Here is a 21,374-nt window from a genome sequence, read left to right on the forward strand (position 1 = left end):
GTAGGCAGAGCGTCAAGTGCATGCACCAGATGAAGCGATAAGCGAAACGCGTAGTGCGTGTTGACGACATCGGGAGGAGGAGTAGCATTACGGAAGTGCATCAGAGGACTAAGACGGCGTTTCTTTGTGGTAGCGCTGCTACGAAGTTTGAAGCCTGGACTCTGTGACATCCGAAACGGAGGACAACAAGTTTGCCTTTCTTTTATACATTAAAATTATCGTTTTTACCTACTCCCCTCCGCTGCCTACCTTCTTTATCTACAAGTACCAGTGTGGGATAAAGAAGCTCCTAAGGAGATCATCACACTCTATGTATGGGCATATTTATGCCCTTTAAATTGTAAGGGTCCGATCTGCTTAATAGTGTTTTTTTAAAAACGTACTTTGATATACTACACCATAATTTTTTTTCTTTTCTCTTCCTTTTATATATGAACCTTTTGGATACTGTGTGTGAGAACTCTCGCTGGAAGGGTATCTTTGTACATGTTATTTTTGTGTTGCACATATAATTTACTCACTTATTATTTGGGTGCGCAGACACTTGTGTGGTTTTGATTGTATTTAATTTGGAACATTTTGGGGAGTTTGTTCCTGTGTTTTTGCAGCACCACTTCACCAGAAGGTGTAACATTTATATTTAATTAGAATATTGCGCTTCACTTTTTTTGTATTTTGAGATCTCACATATATGTTCATAATATATATATATATATATGTAAGCCCCAGTTGCTTTTTATAATCCTTATTGCGTCCTTTCTTTTCTTATGTTACATACTGATTGATATATTTTAATCCTTTTTTGAAAAAATGGCATTTAATGTGTCTTTGAACAAGAATCCTACAAGAAAAATATGGTTTAATTATTTACACTGTTATGGGTACACTATATGTGATCTAATTCTACATTGTATTGCACAGTATACATATTCTAATTCCACACTGTATACTGTATTGTTTTATAAACTAAGTACAGTTTTTTTTTACACAAAAATGAGCTGCATTTTATTAAGGGTGATCGTTAGAAACTTTAGTTTTTAACATTGTATATAAAGGCTAAAGAAAAATATATTAAGACAGTTGGCCCGTGGTATTAAGGGTCACTAGTGGTATATATTTTTTTACATCAAAATATATTCACTAACAAAGTACATAGAAGCTTTGTGCTATGTAATAAAATTATACGTACCATTCAACAATGCCATTAACCAAATTCTAATAAAAACATGGTTAGGAATGATACTGCCATTAATGTGTAAGCACATTCATAATACTGTATTCCTTTGTCATTGTTAATTGCTTTTCTTAACATGTTGTATTTTCTTTATCACCCCCTGCTGGCCCTCAGTGGAACATATATCCACAAATCAATTACGCTTCATTAAATGTACGCAGTGCCTAGGCTCTGATGCCGCTACTGTTTTTCTTAATAAAAACCAAAAGATTGCAAGATAACCAGAGGAAAGCCTTAGGGTAGGGTGATCAAATGCTCCCTTTAACTGGGTGCATTTATTAAAGAAGTGAATATTGTCGAGCTACAAGGATTTTAGTGCAATCCTGCAATATACATTTTCCATAACCGCACCACAGGTAAAAAAATATCCTCGTTTAACTGTTTAACCGAATTTAAGTAACATATACGAATAGTAAAAAATCAAACAGTACCACACAACATACATTCCATTAATTAATCCAGATGCTCACTGATTATCGGATAAATACATAAAAAAAAGTTCCTTACCACTGAAAAAAAGCAAGTTCCATTCAAAAGCTATCTTTGAAAGGCCAGACCTTGGTGGTAGCCCAGGATCCTCAAATAATACAAGTGATATCAGAACAAAGATCTAGTAAAAACCTGCAAGAATCAGCACACGGAATGCTTTTGATATCGACACTAAGCTTTTACTTTGACGGGGGCCCTGCTAAGCTATAACTTTTTTTATTTTTAATAGAAGAAAAGTTCTGGCACAATGTTTGCCATCTTTTTTTCCCACTGAAATACCATCTGAAGAGGCCAAAGTGACAGTTTCCCCAACAAAGCCGCACATCTTCAGGATCTAGCCTTATGTTAGCCACAGGAAAGCAAGTTTAAAGCTACTATTGATGAAATCCTAACTGAAGCGCAATGTGAAATTCAGGCAAAGCTACTTTATTTTTGGCACCCAGGATGTGAGCATTGAGTCTAATGGGGAGAAATGGGAGGCTGGAAACGTAAGAGTGGAAACACTTCAATGGATTTTTACTTCCAGAGCTTTGAAGAGGTGGGTTGCTATAGTAAATTTGGTAAAGCCCAGTATAAGACACGGTGCTTAGAAAATACTATACACTCAATTTTACAAAGACAATGTATGTACATTATAGTTTTTGTGTAGCTGTACAATACATGTTTCATTCTCCTAAAGCTTACTGTGCACTGTAATTATCTGTAACTGTAAGACATGCAAGTTGGACAGTCTACATGTTCTATATTTGCAATGCTACAGCCTGTCATATGTAATTGCTGTATGTGGAAGAAAGCATGGTGGCAACCACTGGTATATGCTCATTGTCTAGAAACCTTTGACATCTTTTTCCAGATAGCATCAAATCATCATAACATCTCTCATGTTATGCTGTTACTCCAAAATAATCAACAAAATCTGTTCAAAAAAAAGCCAAAACAACAAAATCTTTAAATGTAACTTAGTTTTAAAAAAAAGAAGACGGCAATTATATCACTGAGATGTCACACGCCATGTAGGTACATAAATTGGTCCCTCAGATGTAGACAAAATATATAAGCAGAGTTCTTCAACAGAAAAAAGGAAAAAATAGAAGATAAAAAATGGAGATCAAGTTTAAAGACCTGGAATAGTATGGAATGGGTATCTACGTTTTTCAAGTTGCAGGACACAGTTGCTACTTTGGAAAACGAAAACGTATAGCCAAAACAAAGCCCCTTTTTCTAAGTTGATAGCCCGTTTTGATTTTTAGAAAAAATATTCCACTAAAAAGGAATGTACCAATTATTGCAATTGTGGTAGAAAGAATAAGAATAGTTAAGAGATGAAAAAAAAAATGTGTTGATGACATTGTTGGTAGAAATCCAGAACAGAAGGTAAGAATTATATGCAGCCATGTCCACCAAATAAACTCCAAAGTATATAGAACAATGGGAGGAAAAAAAGACAACTACAATGGAAGTGAAGAAGTTGATGGTCATGCTCTTTGAATGCTTTTAAATTAAAATAATAAGACAGTTGGCGACACAAATGTTTTCTTTGAACATCCTCTTGGAATGTTCTGTGTGACATACAGAAAACATGTCTCACCCGGGCTTGTTAGCGCTCCCAGTGCGCTAGTCGTTGTGGAGAGAGGATTTGCATTGGTGGTGGTAGCTGAGGTTTGGGCTGCGGCTGCTGCAGCTGCTAAAGTAGCCAAATTCTGTAATTGCAAAGCATTCATGCCTGTGTAGGAGACAAAACAAATCTTCAGCAACAATGTCATGAAAGAAGGAACTTGTCTGGCAGATTTTTTTTAATCCAGTATTTCTGGGTCATGCATTCTTTTTTTTTTTAATGGTAGGTGGATATAGGTAAACCCTATATGAAGCGAATGGATTTAAGAAATAAAGTCTGTATTAGCCGTAGGAATTCAACTCAGATTTCCGGTTGCTCTTCAAAAAAAAGATGATAAAATCATGCACCATGGGAAAACAAAAAAAAAATGACAGCCATTTTGTATCTGAAATAATGTCTTAAAAGCAGAACGATAGGCCAAAAAAATATGTTTTGAATGTATGCAGAAAAAAGTGGAATAATCAAAAGGCAAGTTCAAAACAAAATTTTAACCCCAATCAGGTATTTAGATTTATATTTAAACTCTATACCATGTATATACCATTTAAATTATTTTTGTTATAAGAAACAAATAAAATAAGCATAATGATCACATTCTGTCCAAGACATGACAGGGGGGTAAGACATGTCTTGCTTCAACCCTTTTAAAGGTTTTCTCACTTTAACAAAACCTTCATGAACCCTATAGTTGGTAATATACATTCAAAATAAATGATCATCAAATGGCTCTGAGAAAGCTGTGTGTAGAGTCTGTGTTATTTACTACACATATCCTGGCAAAACGCCTACCAAGCATTCTGATCACATTGCACTTACTACGGTAGATCTGCAGCTTAGACTAGCGATGCAAATCAGCTCATGTACATACATTTGTAATGCAACATTTGACTGGACCGTGTTATTGCATCATTTTACGCATTCCTGTTAACATTACGTTTTTTCATTACTGATTTTAATACTCCTATGGCCAGGCCAAAGCCGTGGAGAAGATCTAGCCTGCAGAGCGCAGTGTGTAAGAGTTGATCTTTGTAACTACCAGTGATAGGGCTGGTCCTAAACCAAACTGCATTCCATCCAAGAACACTCTCTGGCACTTTCCAACTTCAGAGCAGACTATGGAAAGGTGAAAATTGAGCCAGAATTCACCATGCATGTTTGTTTTTGTACTTAATGTAGGTAATAATAAAAATATAATTAGAAATATAGTAGCAAAAAAAATGTTAATGAACCCTTTGGAAGTACCTGGTTTTCTGCATTTCCACCCATTTAACATTCACAGTACTGGTAGAAAAAGTAAGTGGACCGTTGGATTAAATAACAGGTCAAACCTCCTTTGGCATCAGTAACCTCAAACAAGCTCTTCCTGTAGCTGCAGATCAGGCCTGCATAACGTTGAGGAGGAATTCTAGACCATTCTTCCTTACAGAACCGCTTAAGCTCAGCCATATGTCTTGTGTAAACAATTCTCTTGAGGTCCTTCTACAATATCTTTAATGGGCTCTCACTTGGTCACTCCAAAAGTCAGATTTTGTTTTTTTAAACCAATCTGTATTCGATTTACTTTTGTTTAGGGCTATTGTCCTGGTTCATCACCGATCTTCTGCTAAGCTTCAGCTTTGTGGACAGCCATCATGACATTATCCTGTATGATACCTTGATAAACTTGGGAATTCATTTTCTCAATGACAGAATGCTGTACAAGACCAAAGGCAGCGAAGTAGCCCCAAATCATGATGCTCCCTCCACTGTACGTCGCCACTAGGATGAGGTTTACGTGTTGGTATGTGGTGCCCTTTTTACACCACACATAGTGCTGTGTGTTCTTCCCAAATAATTCAACTTTAGTTGTATCGGTCTACAAAATATTTTCCCAGTAGCTTTGTGAAGTGTTAATGTGCTCTTTGGCAAATTACAGTCATACAGAAGAGTTTTCTTGGAGAGCAGCACCTTCCTCAGTGGTGTCTTGCCATGGACTCCATGCCTATTCAATGTTTTACATCTAGTAGACTCACGAATAGAGATGTTAACCAGTTCATATGACTCTTTCAAGCCTTTAGCTGTTACTCTATGGTTCTTTTTTACCTCATTGAGCATTGTGCTTTGTGCCCTTGGAGTCATCTTGGCTGGGTGCCCACTTCTAGGGAGAGTAGGCGCAGTGCTAAATCATATCCATTTATAAACAATTTGTCTAACTGAGGACTGATGAATATATCTCTTTAAGATTACTTTGTAACCCATCACAGCTTTATGAAAATCAACAATTCTTGATTATATGTCTTCTGGGATTTATTTTTTGTGAGGCATGGTTCACATCAGCAGATGCTTTTTGAGCACAAACTCAAAATGTTTGAGTGCTTTTTATGACAAATTAGCTCTATACTACACCTCCACTACACTATGCCTAGGTTAATTCAATATAACTGTCATCATGGTCATAAGGGGAAGATTGCTGGTTCTGACCAGTCCACACTTTAGGTAATCATTTTTTTTTCTTTGTTTTTTAATTTGCTTTACGATAAATATGACAGGTAATATATATACCAGAGAAATCTTGTCCACGGGAATCTTCAAGGATGAATATAGGGACAGGTAATGCACACACACACACACACTCATCTTACATGGCTCATACATAGGAACACTGCCTCTTACACACATTCGCAATACCGCAGGGTCATCTGATGCCACATTATGAGACTGTTATGTTAACATACTGAGAATGCGACTGGAAAACAGAGCAGTTAAGTCCAGTTTCTTTATTCTGGGACTGGAATAGCTGCAAAACCTTAGGCCCAGCATTCACTGGCCCTCACCACTGGTATAAATATAGCAATACATGGATGTAGAGTGCTTAAACATTCTATTTTTTGTTATCTCAGTAGGATTAAGGCAGTTAGTGAGTCAAATTTGATCTGAGGTATCCTCCCTAAGGTTTTGTACATTTAACTTTTTAAAATTTTGTAGAAACCATAATAAAGGAGCATAAACTTTCACCACTAAAATATTGTTTCAGTTGTTTTATTAAACAAAAAAAGTCTATTAAGGTATATATGGTATACTCTCTGCCACCATCATGTCCTTTATATTCACGGCAGTGTTTGAAAGCATTTTCTTCTGTTTTTATTCATGGTTTTTTTCTAGACCTAGCCATCTTTTGTATTTTGAAAAATATACACGAGATGGCTAAAACATTGGTAAATCTCTGTGTATATTTGGATGTTTCAATAACGTCACACTCTCCCTTCTCTCCTTCAGGCTATACATTGTTGATGGCAACTTTTATTTGTCCTTGACATGTCATGTTTGTGTAATGCATTTTCTATACAAACGTTCAGCTACTGTTCATCAAAATGAACAGAGCTGAAACATAGAACACACGATACTAACAGAAACCAACATACTGAAAAATACTGAAACAGCAGTTTGCAACACTTACTAAAGGAACAGTAAAGTCAAATCTCCATTTTTCTAGCAGGGGGGCTAATTTCTATAGGCTGTCCAGATTTCTCATATAGAATAGAGAAAATTACTGTTCTTTGAACGTGAAAACCTATTAGTAATACAGATCACATGCAAAAAATATAATAAATAATTAAACTAAAAAAGTTAGGACGGGCACCTGTGCAGGGCTCAGTATAGAAACCCCGGTTAGTGAATTTACTAATTAAGACTAATTGTCAAATTAAACAGCTATAAGTTACCAATAATCATTTTCATTAAAAAAGGGAACTTTAACCTTGATGTAAAGTAACTGGATGTACAAAATAAATAATCTAAAATAGTCCTGTATGAATCATAGTTTAATTTCCGAAAGCATAATGAGTAATCAATTTATGTTACATAAGTGGTGACTGAGTTTCTGATTTTTCATGCTTTTCTGATATTATAAATTTACCTTGGTGCTTTTGGCATTGCGCATTTTCAAGGTTTCATATTATATTTATATGGTTACATTGAAATTTATATGTGGCTTATGTAATGCTAAAATAAGCAAGTGTCAAGGGGATATATATATATATATATATATATATATATATATATATTGTACATTATGCCTTCACAAGGGGTTTATTAACCTCATATTATAACCTTTGCCAGGAACCTTTACAAATCAAATTTAAGCTTTATTACAGTATTCACCCTCAATATTTTGCTTCTAATGAATACTCCTTAAATTAGAGGCTCTTGAGAGGGGGCATCATTAACTTGTATTTTCTGTGTCCCTGTCCCTCTGTATGTAAGCCCCTATAATCATACAGTACTGTTTTCCTGATACCCTTATAGTAGAGACCGATTCTACTGATACACAAGTATTAGGGTTGCACACTCCAAATATGTTTCCTTAATAGCTGGTAAGGAAACTACCCTGCGGGGTTACGTGACAATACCACAAAGCCTGAAAATAGAGTCTGAAACAGTCCGAAATGTCATCACTGTTCTTACAGAAACATGGTTCAATACTAGTTAAATAAAACATAAAAAAATCTAATCCTGACCATTCTCTATTACTCAGAACAACATGACATCCTACCAACACAATACTAAGACCTTTCGCAGTGTTAATAAACTGAGATCTTCTTAAACTAGCCCATTTATATTCTATGATCACTTCCCGTGCCAACATATTGTAGAGCACTGGAACATGACATTATATGTCAACACTCTGCACAAAGTGGACCGGAAAATGGTAGCTCTGCAGAACGGCTGGAAGCACTGCCTTTGGTAAGGCCTTGGGCTGCAACCCCAATGGATACGTCACTGACTTATATATTACTAAGAGCCAAGACTGGTGGGCTAATCCTGCAAGAAGTTGAGCTGGCCCTGTATAGTGTATACTATACTCTATACGCTCTCTATATATATGCGTGTATGTGTGTGTGTGTGTAAATAGACATACAGACTTAACTCACCTTTTTAACTTTGCAATAATAACTTCTAATAACATGCATAGCTTTGTTTATGTAACTTAGAAATGGTACAAAAAAGTAATTTGGATGGCTACATCTGTACACGCAACACTTGAAAATTAAGTGCACTACATAATATAGTTTCCTATTTTTTTATTTTAAGACGAGGCACATGAAAATTGAACATTCACCTTAGGTAATCTAGCGTCTTATTGTTCATAGCCATTATCATAAATCTGCATATCAATAAGCAGGAACAGATGTCAGTTGTTACAAGTGCTTGCCAATCAGGCCTGTTAAAAAGTGACAGATGGGTGGTTTTAAAAACATCCTCACAAGGCCTATTAGCACATTCACAGAAAAATTTGGTTGTAAAGCCTTATAGTCGCAGATGCCGTCCTGTGAAAATAAGGACCTTTTTTGCAAGTACGTTATGTACATTTTCCATGTCGGGTGACACAACCCATGCAGACATGTTCATGCAGATTGGAAAGTAATTATCAATTTGATTAGAATTTTGTTTTTCTCTATGAGCAATAATATCAGTGGGTTCTAGTGTGACAGAAGGCTCTAGAGGAAATGTTCCGGTATTTTTTTAAATGAAGGGACAAATACGTTTAATGATTTAATTGCAGTTGGAAGATAATAATATTCCATATATATAACATAAATATGGTGATATGCACTGCAAAATTAAACTACTGGTACAATTGTCTGCGAAAAAAACCCAACAAATCTAGGAGCTCATAAAAATGATTTTAGATTTCACTGGTGGCTTGTAAACACATGCTGTAAATATTGATATGATACTTACTCTGAGATGGAAAAGCTGCCTGGAAATTATATTTTAAACAGGGAATGACGAGTTGGCGTACTAGTGTCAGAGATGTAGTTTTGGGATCAGAAATCAGAAACCATTTTTATTTATTTTTTTAAACCTTGCAAGCCCAATCCACTCGCATATATTTTTCAGTAATGTAACAAAATACAACTTTATTACGGACTGTTTACATTTTGCAAGTAAACTGGTCCAAGATAAATCTATATAAATGGGGCAAACTAGACTACTGTTAGAGAGACAGGATGGTGTCATATAAGCCAGTAGAATAGACATGAGTCAAGTTACTTTTATATTAAAGAAAAAATGGAGTAATTAAAATTATAACTTCAACACAAACTGGTTTGATTACAGTTTCATTTTTAAAGATGATGAAAGCTGCAAAATATTAATGCTACAAGTCGACCAACAGCTGCTAAGTAGAGATACATACTATTGTGTATTAATACATCCATTTAAATCTGAACAGCTACAGTTGTGCTCAAAAGTTTGCATACCCTGGCAAACTTGTGAAATGTTGGCATTGATTTTGAAAATATGACTGATCATTAAAAAAACAGTATTTTATTTAAGGCTAGTGATCATATGAAGCTATTTATTATCAAACAGTAGTTTGGCTCCTTTTAAAATCATGATGATAACAGATATCACCCAAATGGCCCTGATGAAAAGCTTAAGTACCCTTGAATGTGTGGCCTTGTTACAAACACACAAGGTGACACACACATGTTAAAAAGCAGAAAAGAACTGACAAAAGACCTGGCTAAAAAGATGGAAAAGGAAATAAAATGATATCCAAAGCCTTGAAAATGTCAGTCAGTGCTGTTCAATCACTTATTAAGAAGTGGGAAATTCAGGGATATATTAGGGATACGAAGCCAAGGTAGACCAAGAAAGATTTCAGCCACAACTGCCAGAACAATTGTTTGGGATACAAAGAAAACAGCACAGGTAACCTCAGGAGAAATACAGGCTGCTCTGGAAAAAGACGGAGTGGTTGTTTCAAGGAGCATAATACAACGATACTTGAACAAAAGTGAGCTGCATGGTTGAGTTGCCAGAATTAAGCCTTTACTGCGCCAATGCTACAAAAAAGCCTGGTTACAATATGCCCAACAACACATTGACACACCTCACAGCTTCTGACACACTCTAATTTGGAGTGAAGAGATCAAACTAGAGCTTTATGGTCACAACTATAAGCACTATGTTTGAAAAGGAGTGAAAAGAATGACATCCCCACTGTGAGGCATGGTGGTGGCTCCCTGATGTCTTTTTGGGGGGGTGGTGAGCACTAAAGGCATAGGGAATCTTGTGAAAATTGATAGCAAGATGAATGCAGCGTGTTATCAGAAAATATTGGCAGACAATTTGAATTGTTCCACACTAAATCTGCACTTAGGATGCTCTTGGACTTTCCAGCACTACAATGGCCCTAAGCACAAGGTCAAAGTGAACCTCCAGTGGTTACAGCAGAAAAAGGTGAGGATTCTGGAGTGGCTATCACAGTCTCCTGACCATTAAATCATTGAGCCACTCTGGGGAGATCTCAAAAGTGCGGTTCATGCAAGATGACCAAAGACCTGGAGGCATTTTGCCATGATGGATGGGCAGCTATACCACCTACAAGAGTGTGAGGCCACATAGACAACAATTACAAAAAGCTGCACACTGTGATTGATGCTAAAGGGGGCAATATGCAGTAATAAGAACTAAGGGTATGCAGACTTTTGAACAGGGGCCATTTCATTTTTTTCTTGGTTGGCATGTGATTGTGACATTCTGTTATAACCTGCAGTAGTTTTACTGCTGTTCTCCACCTAACTTATAAATGCTAATGTCAGTGGTGTTACCAACGTTAGAATCATGCATTTCACAGAGCTGTATTATGATTGAGGGACTCATGGGCTTACTGTATAAGCCTAGACAAGTAACTATGAACAAGAAAAAAAAAACAATAGGTGTGATCAATATACTTGAGAGCTGTGATCAAAGAGCAGGTTGGGGAGGCCAAAAATTTTTCTTGTAACAGGCCCATTTACACTACAGAGAAGAGCACATAAACTGCACAGCCTCCATAGTATTTCTTCTCCCTAGATGGTATTCTGGGGCAGAGAGTTGGGCTATCATGTCCCAGGACTCAGCAGACAGGTGGCAAGAGGACGAGAGTGGGTAGATCCTGAGGGGCAGCATTGGTTTTTGCCCTTAACCAAGCCTAGGCAGTGACTCCCACCTAATTGCACTAGTGCCAATGAGCTCACTCTGGTAATAAAAAGGTTATATTAAGTACAGCTACATCTATATATAAGTAAGATAAGTCTCCAAGCTTTTTCTTACTTGTTTGGAATAGTTTCTTCATTTCAATTTTATAAAGCCTATTTTTCTTGAAGATCATATTTACTGATTAATATTCCCTATCTAAGGTGGGTTCCACAGACATCTCTCACAATTTTAACCTTTAAAACACCTAACCCTCTGAATGTGGGGTTAGTGATCACTAGTTATATGAAAGTGGTTTTCTACTTCCCTGGTATTACTTCCTATCATTACTTATATATTAAAGAAAAACGAATGCCAAGAAATAACTTAGAAAAAAATATCAACAGCCAGCAGGTGTTACGGTGAGAAAATAATTCAGTGATCCTTATGTCTCCAGGCCAATTCATATTGTCAGGTAGCAGCTTTAGATTACTCAAAGATGCCAGTACAATAATGAGTTGCTGTAACAACTGATCGCAGAATATCTGTGGGGAGAAACTTGTACGAGCAAAAATATTGAAAGTCTTATTGGAACTGAAGTTAGAATCTAGAAAACAATAAAGCGCACAGATGAAACCCTCAAGTGATATACTCTCGCTTTCCACAGGAAACTACCATTAAAAACAGTTCTAGACATTTTAAGTCCCAGTTTATTGTGCTGTTCAATGCATTAGCATTCAACATTCTGATGTCTTTTTTATAGATTTGAAACACTATATTTTATATAAAAACAATTATAAACAAAATTTTAATTGTGCATATTTCGAAATGTACGATTATAGTTCTAAATCTAAATATATTTGGGTCGACACAATGGAAAGCCCTCTGAATTTTTGTTGACTTTGTTGAGGAGTACAAAATTTGTTGAACACATAGAATATTTAGACTTGAAACTTTTATTTCTTGTTTAGGGGCAGTTTTTGGAACTTATTCTTATGACTACTTTCTTAAAGACGTATTCAAGAACATCGGTAAACATGCCGTATAAAATGTTACTTGATGTCAGGGCTGAGCAGTGTTCTTTTGTCCACCCTAACATTTGTATGATTTGAGCTATACAGCTGTCACAAATCCAACCCAACCTGTGCAAAGGGAGTTGTAGCCCAACACCTTTGTGTGTAGGTTACCCACATCGATGTCTGTGATCAAGGCACATTTGCCTGGTGGGCTGGTTACATAGTTACATAGTTACATAGGCTGAAAAAAGACATGCGTCCATCAAGTTCAGCCTTTCCTATATCTGTTAATTTGTTGCTGTTTGATCCAAAAGAAGGCAAAAAACCCCGGCTTTGCTCTTTCCAATTTTGCACTAACCAGGGAAAAAAATTCCTTCTTGACCCCAAAATGGCAGTCAGATTTCTCCTTGGATCAATAAGCTGTTTCCCCATAATTAAAGATTATATCCCCGAATATTATGTTTGGTGAGAGGTCCACATACTTACTGATACTGCTGCTCAAGCTGCAGATCAGATCAGATCCATTAGTGTGCGGCCATATGTATACCAAAATGGCACAAAATGACCATAGAAAATCACCATGTTCTATGGCCAGTCTAAAAGCATGGCATGAAATTGAGTAAATAAATACTACATAGCAGAGACAGAAAAAACAGCACTGATGTAAGAAGGTCATCTCATCTTACAGTTCTAAACACTGAATGTTTAAGTCACTAGTATTTTTCTAAACTTCTTGATTTCAGAGCAGAATGCTGCTTCTTCACATCCTAAAAACATCAATATTAAGCTCAATTCTTCACTTTTAAGGGTCATCGAGTCATCTTTTCCTACTGAATGGGTAGTCAGTGCCATCCAGCCTCTGCTCCCATTCCAAGAATCAAATGCATGGTGATTTGTGTTCAGTAAATGTGGCTTTTCCCAAAGGTGTTAGAAGGAGCGTTAATTAAGCAATGAAGAATTTCTAAATAATTAATATTCCTTTCACAGAAAAATGTAGCACCAATAAAATGCAAAAAAATGGAAGAGATGCTTAGCAAGCAAGGGCAAATGAACGTGATGCATTTTGCCCAAACCTTTTAACAGCGAAATCCTACAATAATAAAGCAGGCATAACGCTGAGTGCCAGTAATGTATGACACAGTCCAGAACCGAAAAGCAGGGACATTTCGTCCTTGTTGCACAGATTACATATTCATTGATGCAGTGGGGGTCATGATTAAAAATAAAATACAGCCACATTAATGCTCCAAATTGTTTTGCTTTTGCATCAAACAAAGAGAAAGCTTTCTGGTGGTTTCTCACGGCAGGCATAATGGGCATCTGAGCTCTGATTTACAGCACGTCCTGCCTTCTGTAGCATCATGTAAAGTTACAAAATCAGCATGGAAGGTCACACAGTAGGAATGACCTTTCACTAATCACTACACATCAGCTACTACAGGCAGAGCTCATTATAAAGAAATTCTTCAACTCACTGCCTTTCAAATACAGCCTCCTTTGATTTTCTTTTTTTTCTGATACTAACAGATTATTTTATTTCGGGGGGAGCATTAAAAAATACATACAAGAAAAAAAAAAAAAGACTTTTGTTGGGTAATTTTGCCATCTGGATTTTCTGTGTAACTAGTTCATTTTGCAAGGTTTCAAAGACATTTTACTCCCTTATTGACTCAATGCCTATAATCTAAGCTTTTGCCAAAGAAGGTCAGAACATTTTCTTTCCTAGTATTCGTTGCTATCTGTAAAATGCCTGAGTTGTCACTAAATTGGTTGCCAGGACGTTGCAATCTCCAGAGAAGTTAAAGCCGAGATCCTGTGGTTGTTTTGTCGTCACCTTTATTAGAATATGATGGAGCTGCGGGGACTAAAAGCTCTCCTGCCTTTTACAATTGGTTGCTTAGGACAGATGGCGGGTGACTAATGTTAGATAAACTACTTGTTCAACCTCGGAGCAGTTGGTTCAATTTTCCATTTCTAAGAGAGCAAGTGTTTCAATTGAGTATTTAACAGAGGGGTGTCGCTTTTTAACAGAACATCATTAGTGCAAAAGAATTTAAGAGCCAGAGAAAATAGGACATAATTGGCTAAAATTAAATGCTTTTTTCTCTACTTACCAGCCATTTGCTGAATGCCACTAAATGCGCCCAGGTTACTGGAGGAGGTGGCTTGCTGTAGGAGCTGTGCATAAAAGAACAAGAAATCAAGCCATGAGACAGCCACAATGAGACAAATAGTTCTTTGTGCGCATTGCCACATGTTTTTCCTCCCCGTCATATATCCTGCTGCTCAAAGGTGCTGTTCCACTTAGACAAAAAAACATTCACTGCATTCTTTAGTACGCTCAGTAAATACACCTTTGTAGAATGTCATTTTATGCTTTCCTCTGAAGGTTTAATCATATAAAAACAGCCAAAAAAAACTTTTTAGAAACTATTCTAGGTTTTACGGGGACAAAACATCAGTGCCTGATTTTGTGTCACATGACAATAAAGCGTTCTTGGCAAAAATGATGAATAACTACACGTGATTAAACAATTATTTTCTAGGGTTTAGGTATTCAGTCGAATTGGAAATGTTGCTTGAAATTATACGTTTAGTTACAAATTTAGGCAAATGAGGTAGAACAGCACCTTTAAATACATTTTTTTGCCAACTGACAGAACGCACATTCGCTGTAGCCTATGCTGTAAATCTATATCAATGTCTAATCTCTGCAAAGAAAGGAGAACACACTAGAGGGACTCAATAACATGACTGCTTTAAAAAACAATTAATCAATTTAGTCTTTTGAACAGCCAGGTGTTAAATACATTTAAACTGACACAGCATGACTAATTAAAGCTCTCAGTAGTATTGTAGTTACCATAACTCATCTTTTTAGGTTCCTTTTGTTTTTTCTACCATAAAGAGGTTTTTCTCACTTTCATGCAGACAGTCATACTTATCACAAAGAAGGACTTACATGTTTATACTGCACATATGTTAGATATATTTCTCATTGGCAGTAGCCCCTTCAATATTTACTCAACTCAAATTGTTATACTAACAGAACCTAACAAGTAGCCCATTGGATAACATTATTACTTACTGCCAAATACTGAGGTGTTAGTCCTCCAAGTCCGGTGAGATTGCCCCAAGTGGCAGTGTTAAGCTGTTGCATTTGCTGTGCTAACTGTTGTTGCAGACGTCTTTGCTCTTTATCCTTCTGGGTATCCGCAAACTTCACCACTATTGGTGAAGAGCAGCCCTAGATTGGGGAGATTATAAAATAGGGACATGAAACCAAGTACACAATTGTCTTCATTCTTGCCAGTTTTATTGAGTTGATTCCGCATGAGCTTCTTTTCTTTGTAGCTACAACAATGTGGATACCATGCAGAAGAAATAATATCAAACCCAACAGACCAACGTCTTGAAGTACTATTACTTTTTTGTAAATCAGGGGAAAAAAGTCCCAACATATAACAAGGTAAATCACATTTGATCTCCATGATGAGTAATTTTTATTGAACCATATTGACATTATTTATTAAACCCTTTTTGATTTGAGTCTAAATGCCAGTAGCTAACATTGTACAATTAAAAACCGTAGTATTGATACAAATGCAAATTAAAACAGCTGCGACTAAAAAGAGGTGATTCCATGAATAAACCCCTTCACTTTGGATTTATAGGTGCAATGTTATTCAAGTATTTACTAAGAAAAAAATAGGAACACTAGCAAAAAATTGTTCACCCATATAGCAATTTAAAACTATGAATTGTGCAGATGCAATGGATGCGAGGGGGGAGGGGGATAGCGTTCATTTTGATAAGAGACAGATGGGACCATTCTAGATTGAAACGAAATAAATCATTATCCATATAGTAAATTGAAAAAGAATGCCGTTTGCCATGATAACTTTACTGCTGCCTAACATTCTATTTTTTAAACTGTCTTTTTTATTGGACTGTATAAAAAAAACAATTTCTGTATTCTACGGCGGTCTCATTCTTCCTACTGTGCCTTTTCCGTGTCCCGCAAGTTGGTGAATTTCAAAAGCAGAAGCCATTATCAAAATAGTAATGATATGAGAAAGTGGTCTCGTATAAGATGGGGTTTTGTTGTTGAATGAAATGTGTTTAGTGGTAATGAAAAAATAGGAACAGCATGCCTAGCACACACTGCACCTTCATGTTTAAGTATCATAAAAACAGTGGCATTGCATTTTACGTTTCCTATTTTTTAGTCACACACCTTATTTTAACAAAGATTATAGTAAAATGATCCAGAGGATGTACATTATGTGCACATTCAACTTGAGCTAAATTCACTAAATGTAGAATTGGGTTTAACCCCTTCAAGACCGGGACGTACCTGGTACTTCCTGGTCAAAGGTCACCGCCAGACCGGGACGTACCAGGTATGTCATCGATGATGCGCGATCCAGCATCGCTATGACGCGGCGGCTGCTACTGACTGCTGGGTGTCCACAGCGATCCGTAGCAGCCACTCCCCCTGAATTCCGTGCATGTGATCGCTTTGAAGCGAATCACGAGCACGGAATTAAAATATTTTTTTTTTAAACTGCGGTCTTCAGGTGAAGACGCAGTATGCAATCACCGGTGCTGAAGGGGTTAAACATATTATCATGGCTGTCTTTAATGATTATAGGGCCCAAGCATTCATCACCCAGTGTACCCTTGTGGAACAGACTATTAGGGCTAGAAACAGTGATGTTTTGAGTCCTGAGCTTCACCATTATCTTCAGCAGATAGCGGTGTCTCTTAAGCTATTAAATATTGTCTATTCTAGATGCAACTGGGAACAGAGTGGAGTTGCTGCCTCTGTCATCTGTAATCTGGAGTCACTTCCGCCCACACTCGGTAAGAATTGCGGTTATAAGCGGGTAGTGACAGGGCCAAACCTGGCATCATGAATAGTGGAGCAGTTTCAACCTTGTGGTTTATACCACCACAGCTGTTAAGGAGGCCTAAGGGACAGCTCCTGTGAGCCCCTAATATACATTTTGTTCTGGAGCACCTGCCTCCATTTCTCTATGTTTGGATTACTTAGAAGTCCTTAACGATAGACAGTGAACAACATCTAATGGGTATAATGCAATATATTACACCGATCTTGAATATAACTGGGCATCTTGTCACATATGATAATGGCCAAATTAAATTCCTTGGGAAAGCCTTTTTTTGCTTAAGGTAATATGCACTAAGGTGAGATGCTATAGTGAGCTATCTATCTATCTATATATCTATATATCTATATATATATATAACTGAAATAATAGAATCTAGATGAGTAAAAGTTCAATCTCAGCTGAGCGCTCTTTCATCTGAGAAAGTGATTGAATATTGGGATGGTGGTTGGGATACAGAAAAAAAGTTATGGTGTACTAAGAAAAGTCACTCCCGAGAGAAAGAGAGAAATGCCACAGTTTGACTCTGGTAAGCTTGATGAGATACACACTACTGTTCAAACGTGAAGGGGGTCACTTACCTGTTTTCATGGAAAACAAGGGCATTTCCCCAATGTGACCCCAATCTTTTGAACGGTAGTATACATTTTCAAAATGTTTGGATATTTTCATTTGACCTTTGGTGCAACCATAACAGGAACCTGTGATTTAAATCATGGACCTGCTGCTATATCTCTTTTTTTAGTCTTTTTTTTTAAAGTTTTTTGTTGAAAATGTGTTCAACAATTGTAGTGCCATAAGATTGTACCCCTGCCAACATTACACAAAGCAGGCAGTCTGAAAAATCACATGGCAATCTCCACACTTGTCTCTTGAAACCTTATTTTACTTAAGCGCCCCATATTTAGAACTATGTCCCTTCATTTATTTTTTAAACGTGACACATATCACCAAGATAAGTGACGGACTAAATGTGTCTTGGACAGAAAATATTTTTAATAGGAAATGGCTAGCCTCCAAGGGGTTAGTTGTACTGTATTATTCACTGCAATTATCAATACTAATTAGCGCTTCACATTAGAAAATGCCATAAGTAAACACATTTAATTAATTCCCTGTTAGCTAGATGTAATTTCTCATCTCCAATGGATCTTCTGCAGAAAACTGTGTAAACTAAATAATAAAAAAAAATATTGAGCCTATATTATTAACCTTTTTTGAAATGATACATATGAAACAACAATTTTGTCGGGAAATGCTACATTTTGCTTTAAATTAAAATGCTATTTAAGTTAAGAGCACCACTTTAATGGCTATGTCTCAAAATGGTGAAAATCACACTGGAATAAAATGGCATCCTTATGACATTTAATGCTGATGTAACTCTACTTTTATTGGCTTTCTTTTTGCTGGCAATTATGACTGTTGTGTGTCACTACCTGTACACTTCTACCTGTTTTTATTTCTTGTAACTAGAGCACAAATGGGTAATCTGTATGAAGGAATCATGTTTGAAACTATTTCTACATTAAAACACTTAAGCATTTAAACACCAGGACTTCTCGAAATGGTTGTATGGCGAAAAATCTACTTCCATTCCATTCCTGGACTAGATAGACTACTTAAATGTTATTTAGTTAATCTTGACCCGGTTTCTCATATCTTAGTTAATTGTGATCTTGAAAACCTATTGTTTGTGTAAGAAATATTATAGATTGTAGGGACTCAGTATATATCAACATGTCCTGGATGTTGTCCTGGAAGGAAAACATTTTGATTATAAGTTCAAGAATATCAACCAAAGTTCAAAAGTGCTGCTTACAAAAAGAAGATAGATTTACGATGCCAATTTGATTACATCTGGAGAACGGAAAACAATTAAGTTATGACATTTTTCATGCACTGCGCTTTTCACCTCTCATTTAACAAAGCTACAGATTAATGGGTCACAACATGATGCCATAATGATGATTTAGTACCCAACATGCTTTGGGGAGAATAGCGTTGGAAATGACAGAAAGTATGAGAGAAAGAGAAAGTAAAAGAGCAAAAAAAGAGAGATAAAGACAGAGAGAAAGAAATATGTTTTCAAAACACTGCACAGAACACCACAATGTCATAACCAAGAAATGTAGTATACACAGTTACAGTATACAGAACACAGTATTACATGCATGCCGAAATCAACCAATAACATAAGCTCAGGTCGTTTTTTGTGCAAAATACTGAAAGAACATGACAAAATCACAGACTAAATAAATATAATGTTGGTGTGTATATCTTTTGTATTGTCCCTCTTGTGACACGGTGTTGGTGTTTGTGAGTTGTCAGTAAATGAAGTAAAACCCATATTGGTCTTCGAGGATCATGTTAAAGAATGAGACGGATTACTGCAAAATAATAAATAGAACTTAATGTAATGTACTGAGGTGTACTAGAAAAAAATGATGAAAATATAGCCTATGCTTATCTTTGTCCTATGGAATTTATGTCGAAATCTCTGAGTGCCAAACTTTTCTCTGAGAAACTGAAATGCAACTTAAAGGGATAGATGCAAACCCCCTAGATTCTTCCTGGGGGGGGCAATTATCAGCTCTGGAACAGGAGAATTCCTAAGTATAATTATGACATGGGCTCTGGGATTTCATGCTACAGGAACATTTAAATGTACCTCAAACATGGAAACTACATGATATTACTTTCATTATAACCGATCAAGGGGGCTGGCATTTAGCTGCTAGGTTGATGCCAAAAGGTTTTCTGATGTGTTATTTGAGTGAGTACATGCAGTAGGTGACACCAGAGGAATAGGTCACCAAGGGTGCTAGAAAGCCAAGAGCCAGTAAGATCAAAATATTTATTTTTATATTTAGTGTGCCATTATATAAAAAGCAAAGCAAACTGGAGCTGAATTTCACCTTATAAATGGGACACCTTTCAGAAGCTATGTTGGTAAAGATTGTGCTGCGATATTATTTGTTGACAGGGGATCCAAGTGTCCAGCATTTTGATACATATATAAAAGAAAAATTAGCACTCTTGGCAGGTGACTGCTTATTTTGCTGGAAGTGTCGATTTTTTTCTCCATCCTCCTAAACCTAAAGTGTTTCAAGTCTCTTCTCTGCTGAAGTAGTTAAAATGATGTCTTAGCTTAGACAGGTTAAATATCACTTTGATAAAGTGGGAACCAATTTTCTGTGTAGGATTTCAAAGATATAATTGCACAACCACAGCGGGCCAAGCTATAATTTTAGAAGTCAGTGCTCTGTATCAGAACAAGCCTTTCTTTTTAATGTTTAGGATAATTGTGCTGCAAACACATGTGGTATTGTAGCATTGTGGCTTTGGATTTGTTGACATTTTATATTATGTTCAAAATCAACAACCTGTTTTTAAAATTTTAGGTCTAGCTTTTTGGTCTTCTTCCAATCAGAAAATTAAGCAGGGCATGGAGTGAGTTATAACTTTGTGATGCACTTTTTACGTATTAATACTTGCAGACACTCAAGGCCAGCTCATTTAGAAACGTTCCATCTACTTGCTTCCATTTGAGCAACCACTAAAAGCTAGTAATAACTTCCACAGAAGCAATAAAAGGTGTGAAAGAGGGTGCAAAGCTCCAGTTCTCACCCACTGGCATCACACCACAAGCCAGCATACTATATAACAAACGGTCAAGTGATGTATAGCTTGGTTTTCATGTTTTTTCGTACAATGGCTTTCAAAAACCCTGCATTTTAAGAGATGTATGAGTTCTTATGTCCAGTTCTTTGATATAGCTGTTTTGTAGTTGACTGTAGAATTGGCAAGTCTTGTTGAAATTTGGATTGGAAAATATTGTTCTATTTGGCAATGAGGTCTATTAACTAAATAAGTTGTGGGTAAATTGCAGCGTAATTAAGAATCTTACCCCAACATACTAACTTTATATAATGAAAGGCCAACTCTTCCAGGTAATCATCTCAAGGGTTGGCCATTGAAAATAAACAACTAGTGTCATACTATATCACTATTATTTACTACTGTTTGTTGTATAGCTGCTTCAGTGAACAATAATGCATTGGCTTATCTCGTATCTGGAAAAATATGGGTAATTGTACACATCTTGGCTTGGAGTTAGACAGTGATGCTGTGTAGAAGACAACTGGATAGTGGGACTCTCT

At 36.5% G+C, this 21,374-nt stretch overlaps 1 protein-coding gene across 17 annotated transcripts in view; it reads right to left on the reverse strand.

Moving 5' to 3' along the window:
• CELF2 (CUGBP Elav-like family member 2) overlaps positions 1 to 21,374 on the reverse strand; it is a 231,510-nt gene that overhangs the window by 22,044 nt on the left and 188,092 nt on the right. For 15 of the 17 annotated variants that reach the window (XM_053465230.1, XM_053465229.1, XM_053465223.1 and 12 more), the window contains 3 exons: positions 15,387 to 15,545; positions 14,413 to 14,476; positions 3,312 to 3,446 (listed from right to left, as the gene is read on the reverse strand). In XM_053465230.1, coding sequence (XP_053321205.1) covers positions 3,312 to 3,446; positions 14,413 to 14,476; positions 15,387 to 15,545 — 358 coding nt within the window. The remainder of the gene's footprint in view (positions 1 to 3,311; positions 3,447 to 14,412; positions 14,477 to 15,386; positions 15,546 to 21,374) is intronic. The other 2 variants (XM_053465238.1, XM_053465239.1) reach the window with 1 other exon arrangement.

The sequence above is a fragment of the Spea bombifrons genome, chromosome 4 (genome assembly GCF_027358695.1).
Source record: "Spea bombifrons isolate aSpeBom1 chromosome 4, aSpeBom1.2.pri, whole genome shotgun sequence".
NCBI classification, from domain to species: Eukaryota; Metazoa; Chordata; class Amphibia; order Anura; family Pelobatidae; genus Spea; species Spea bombifrons.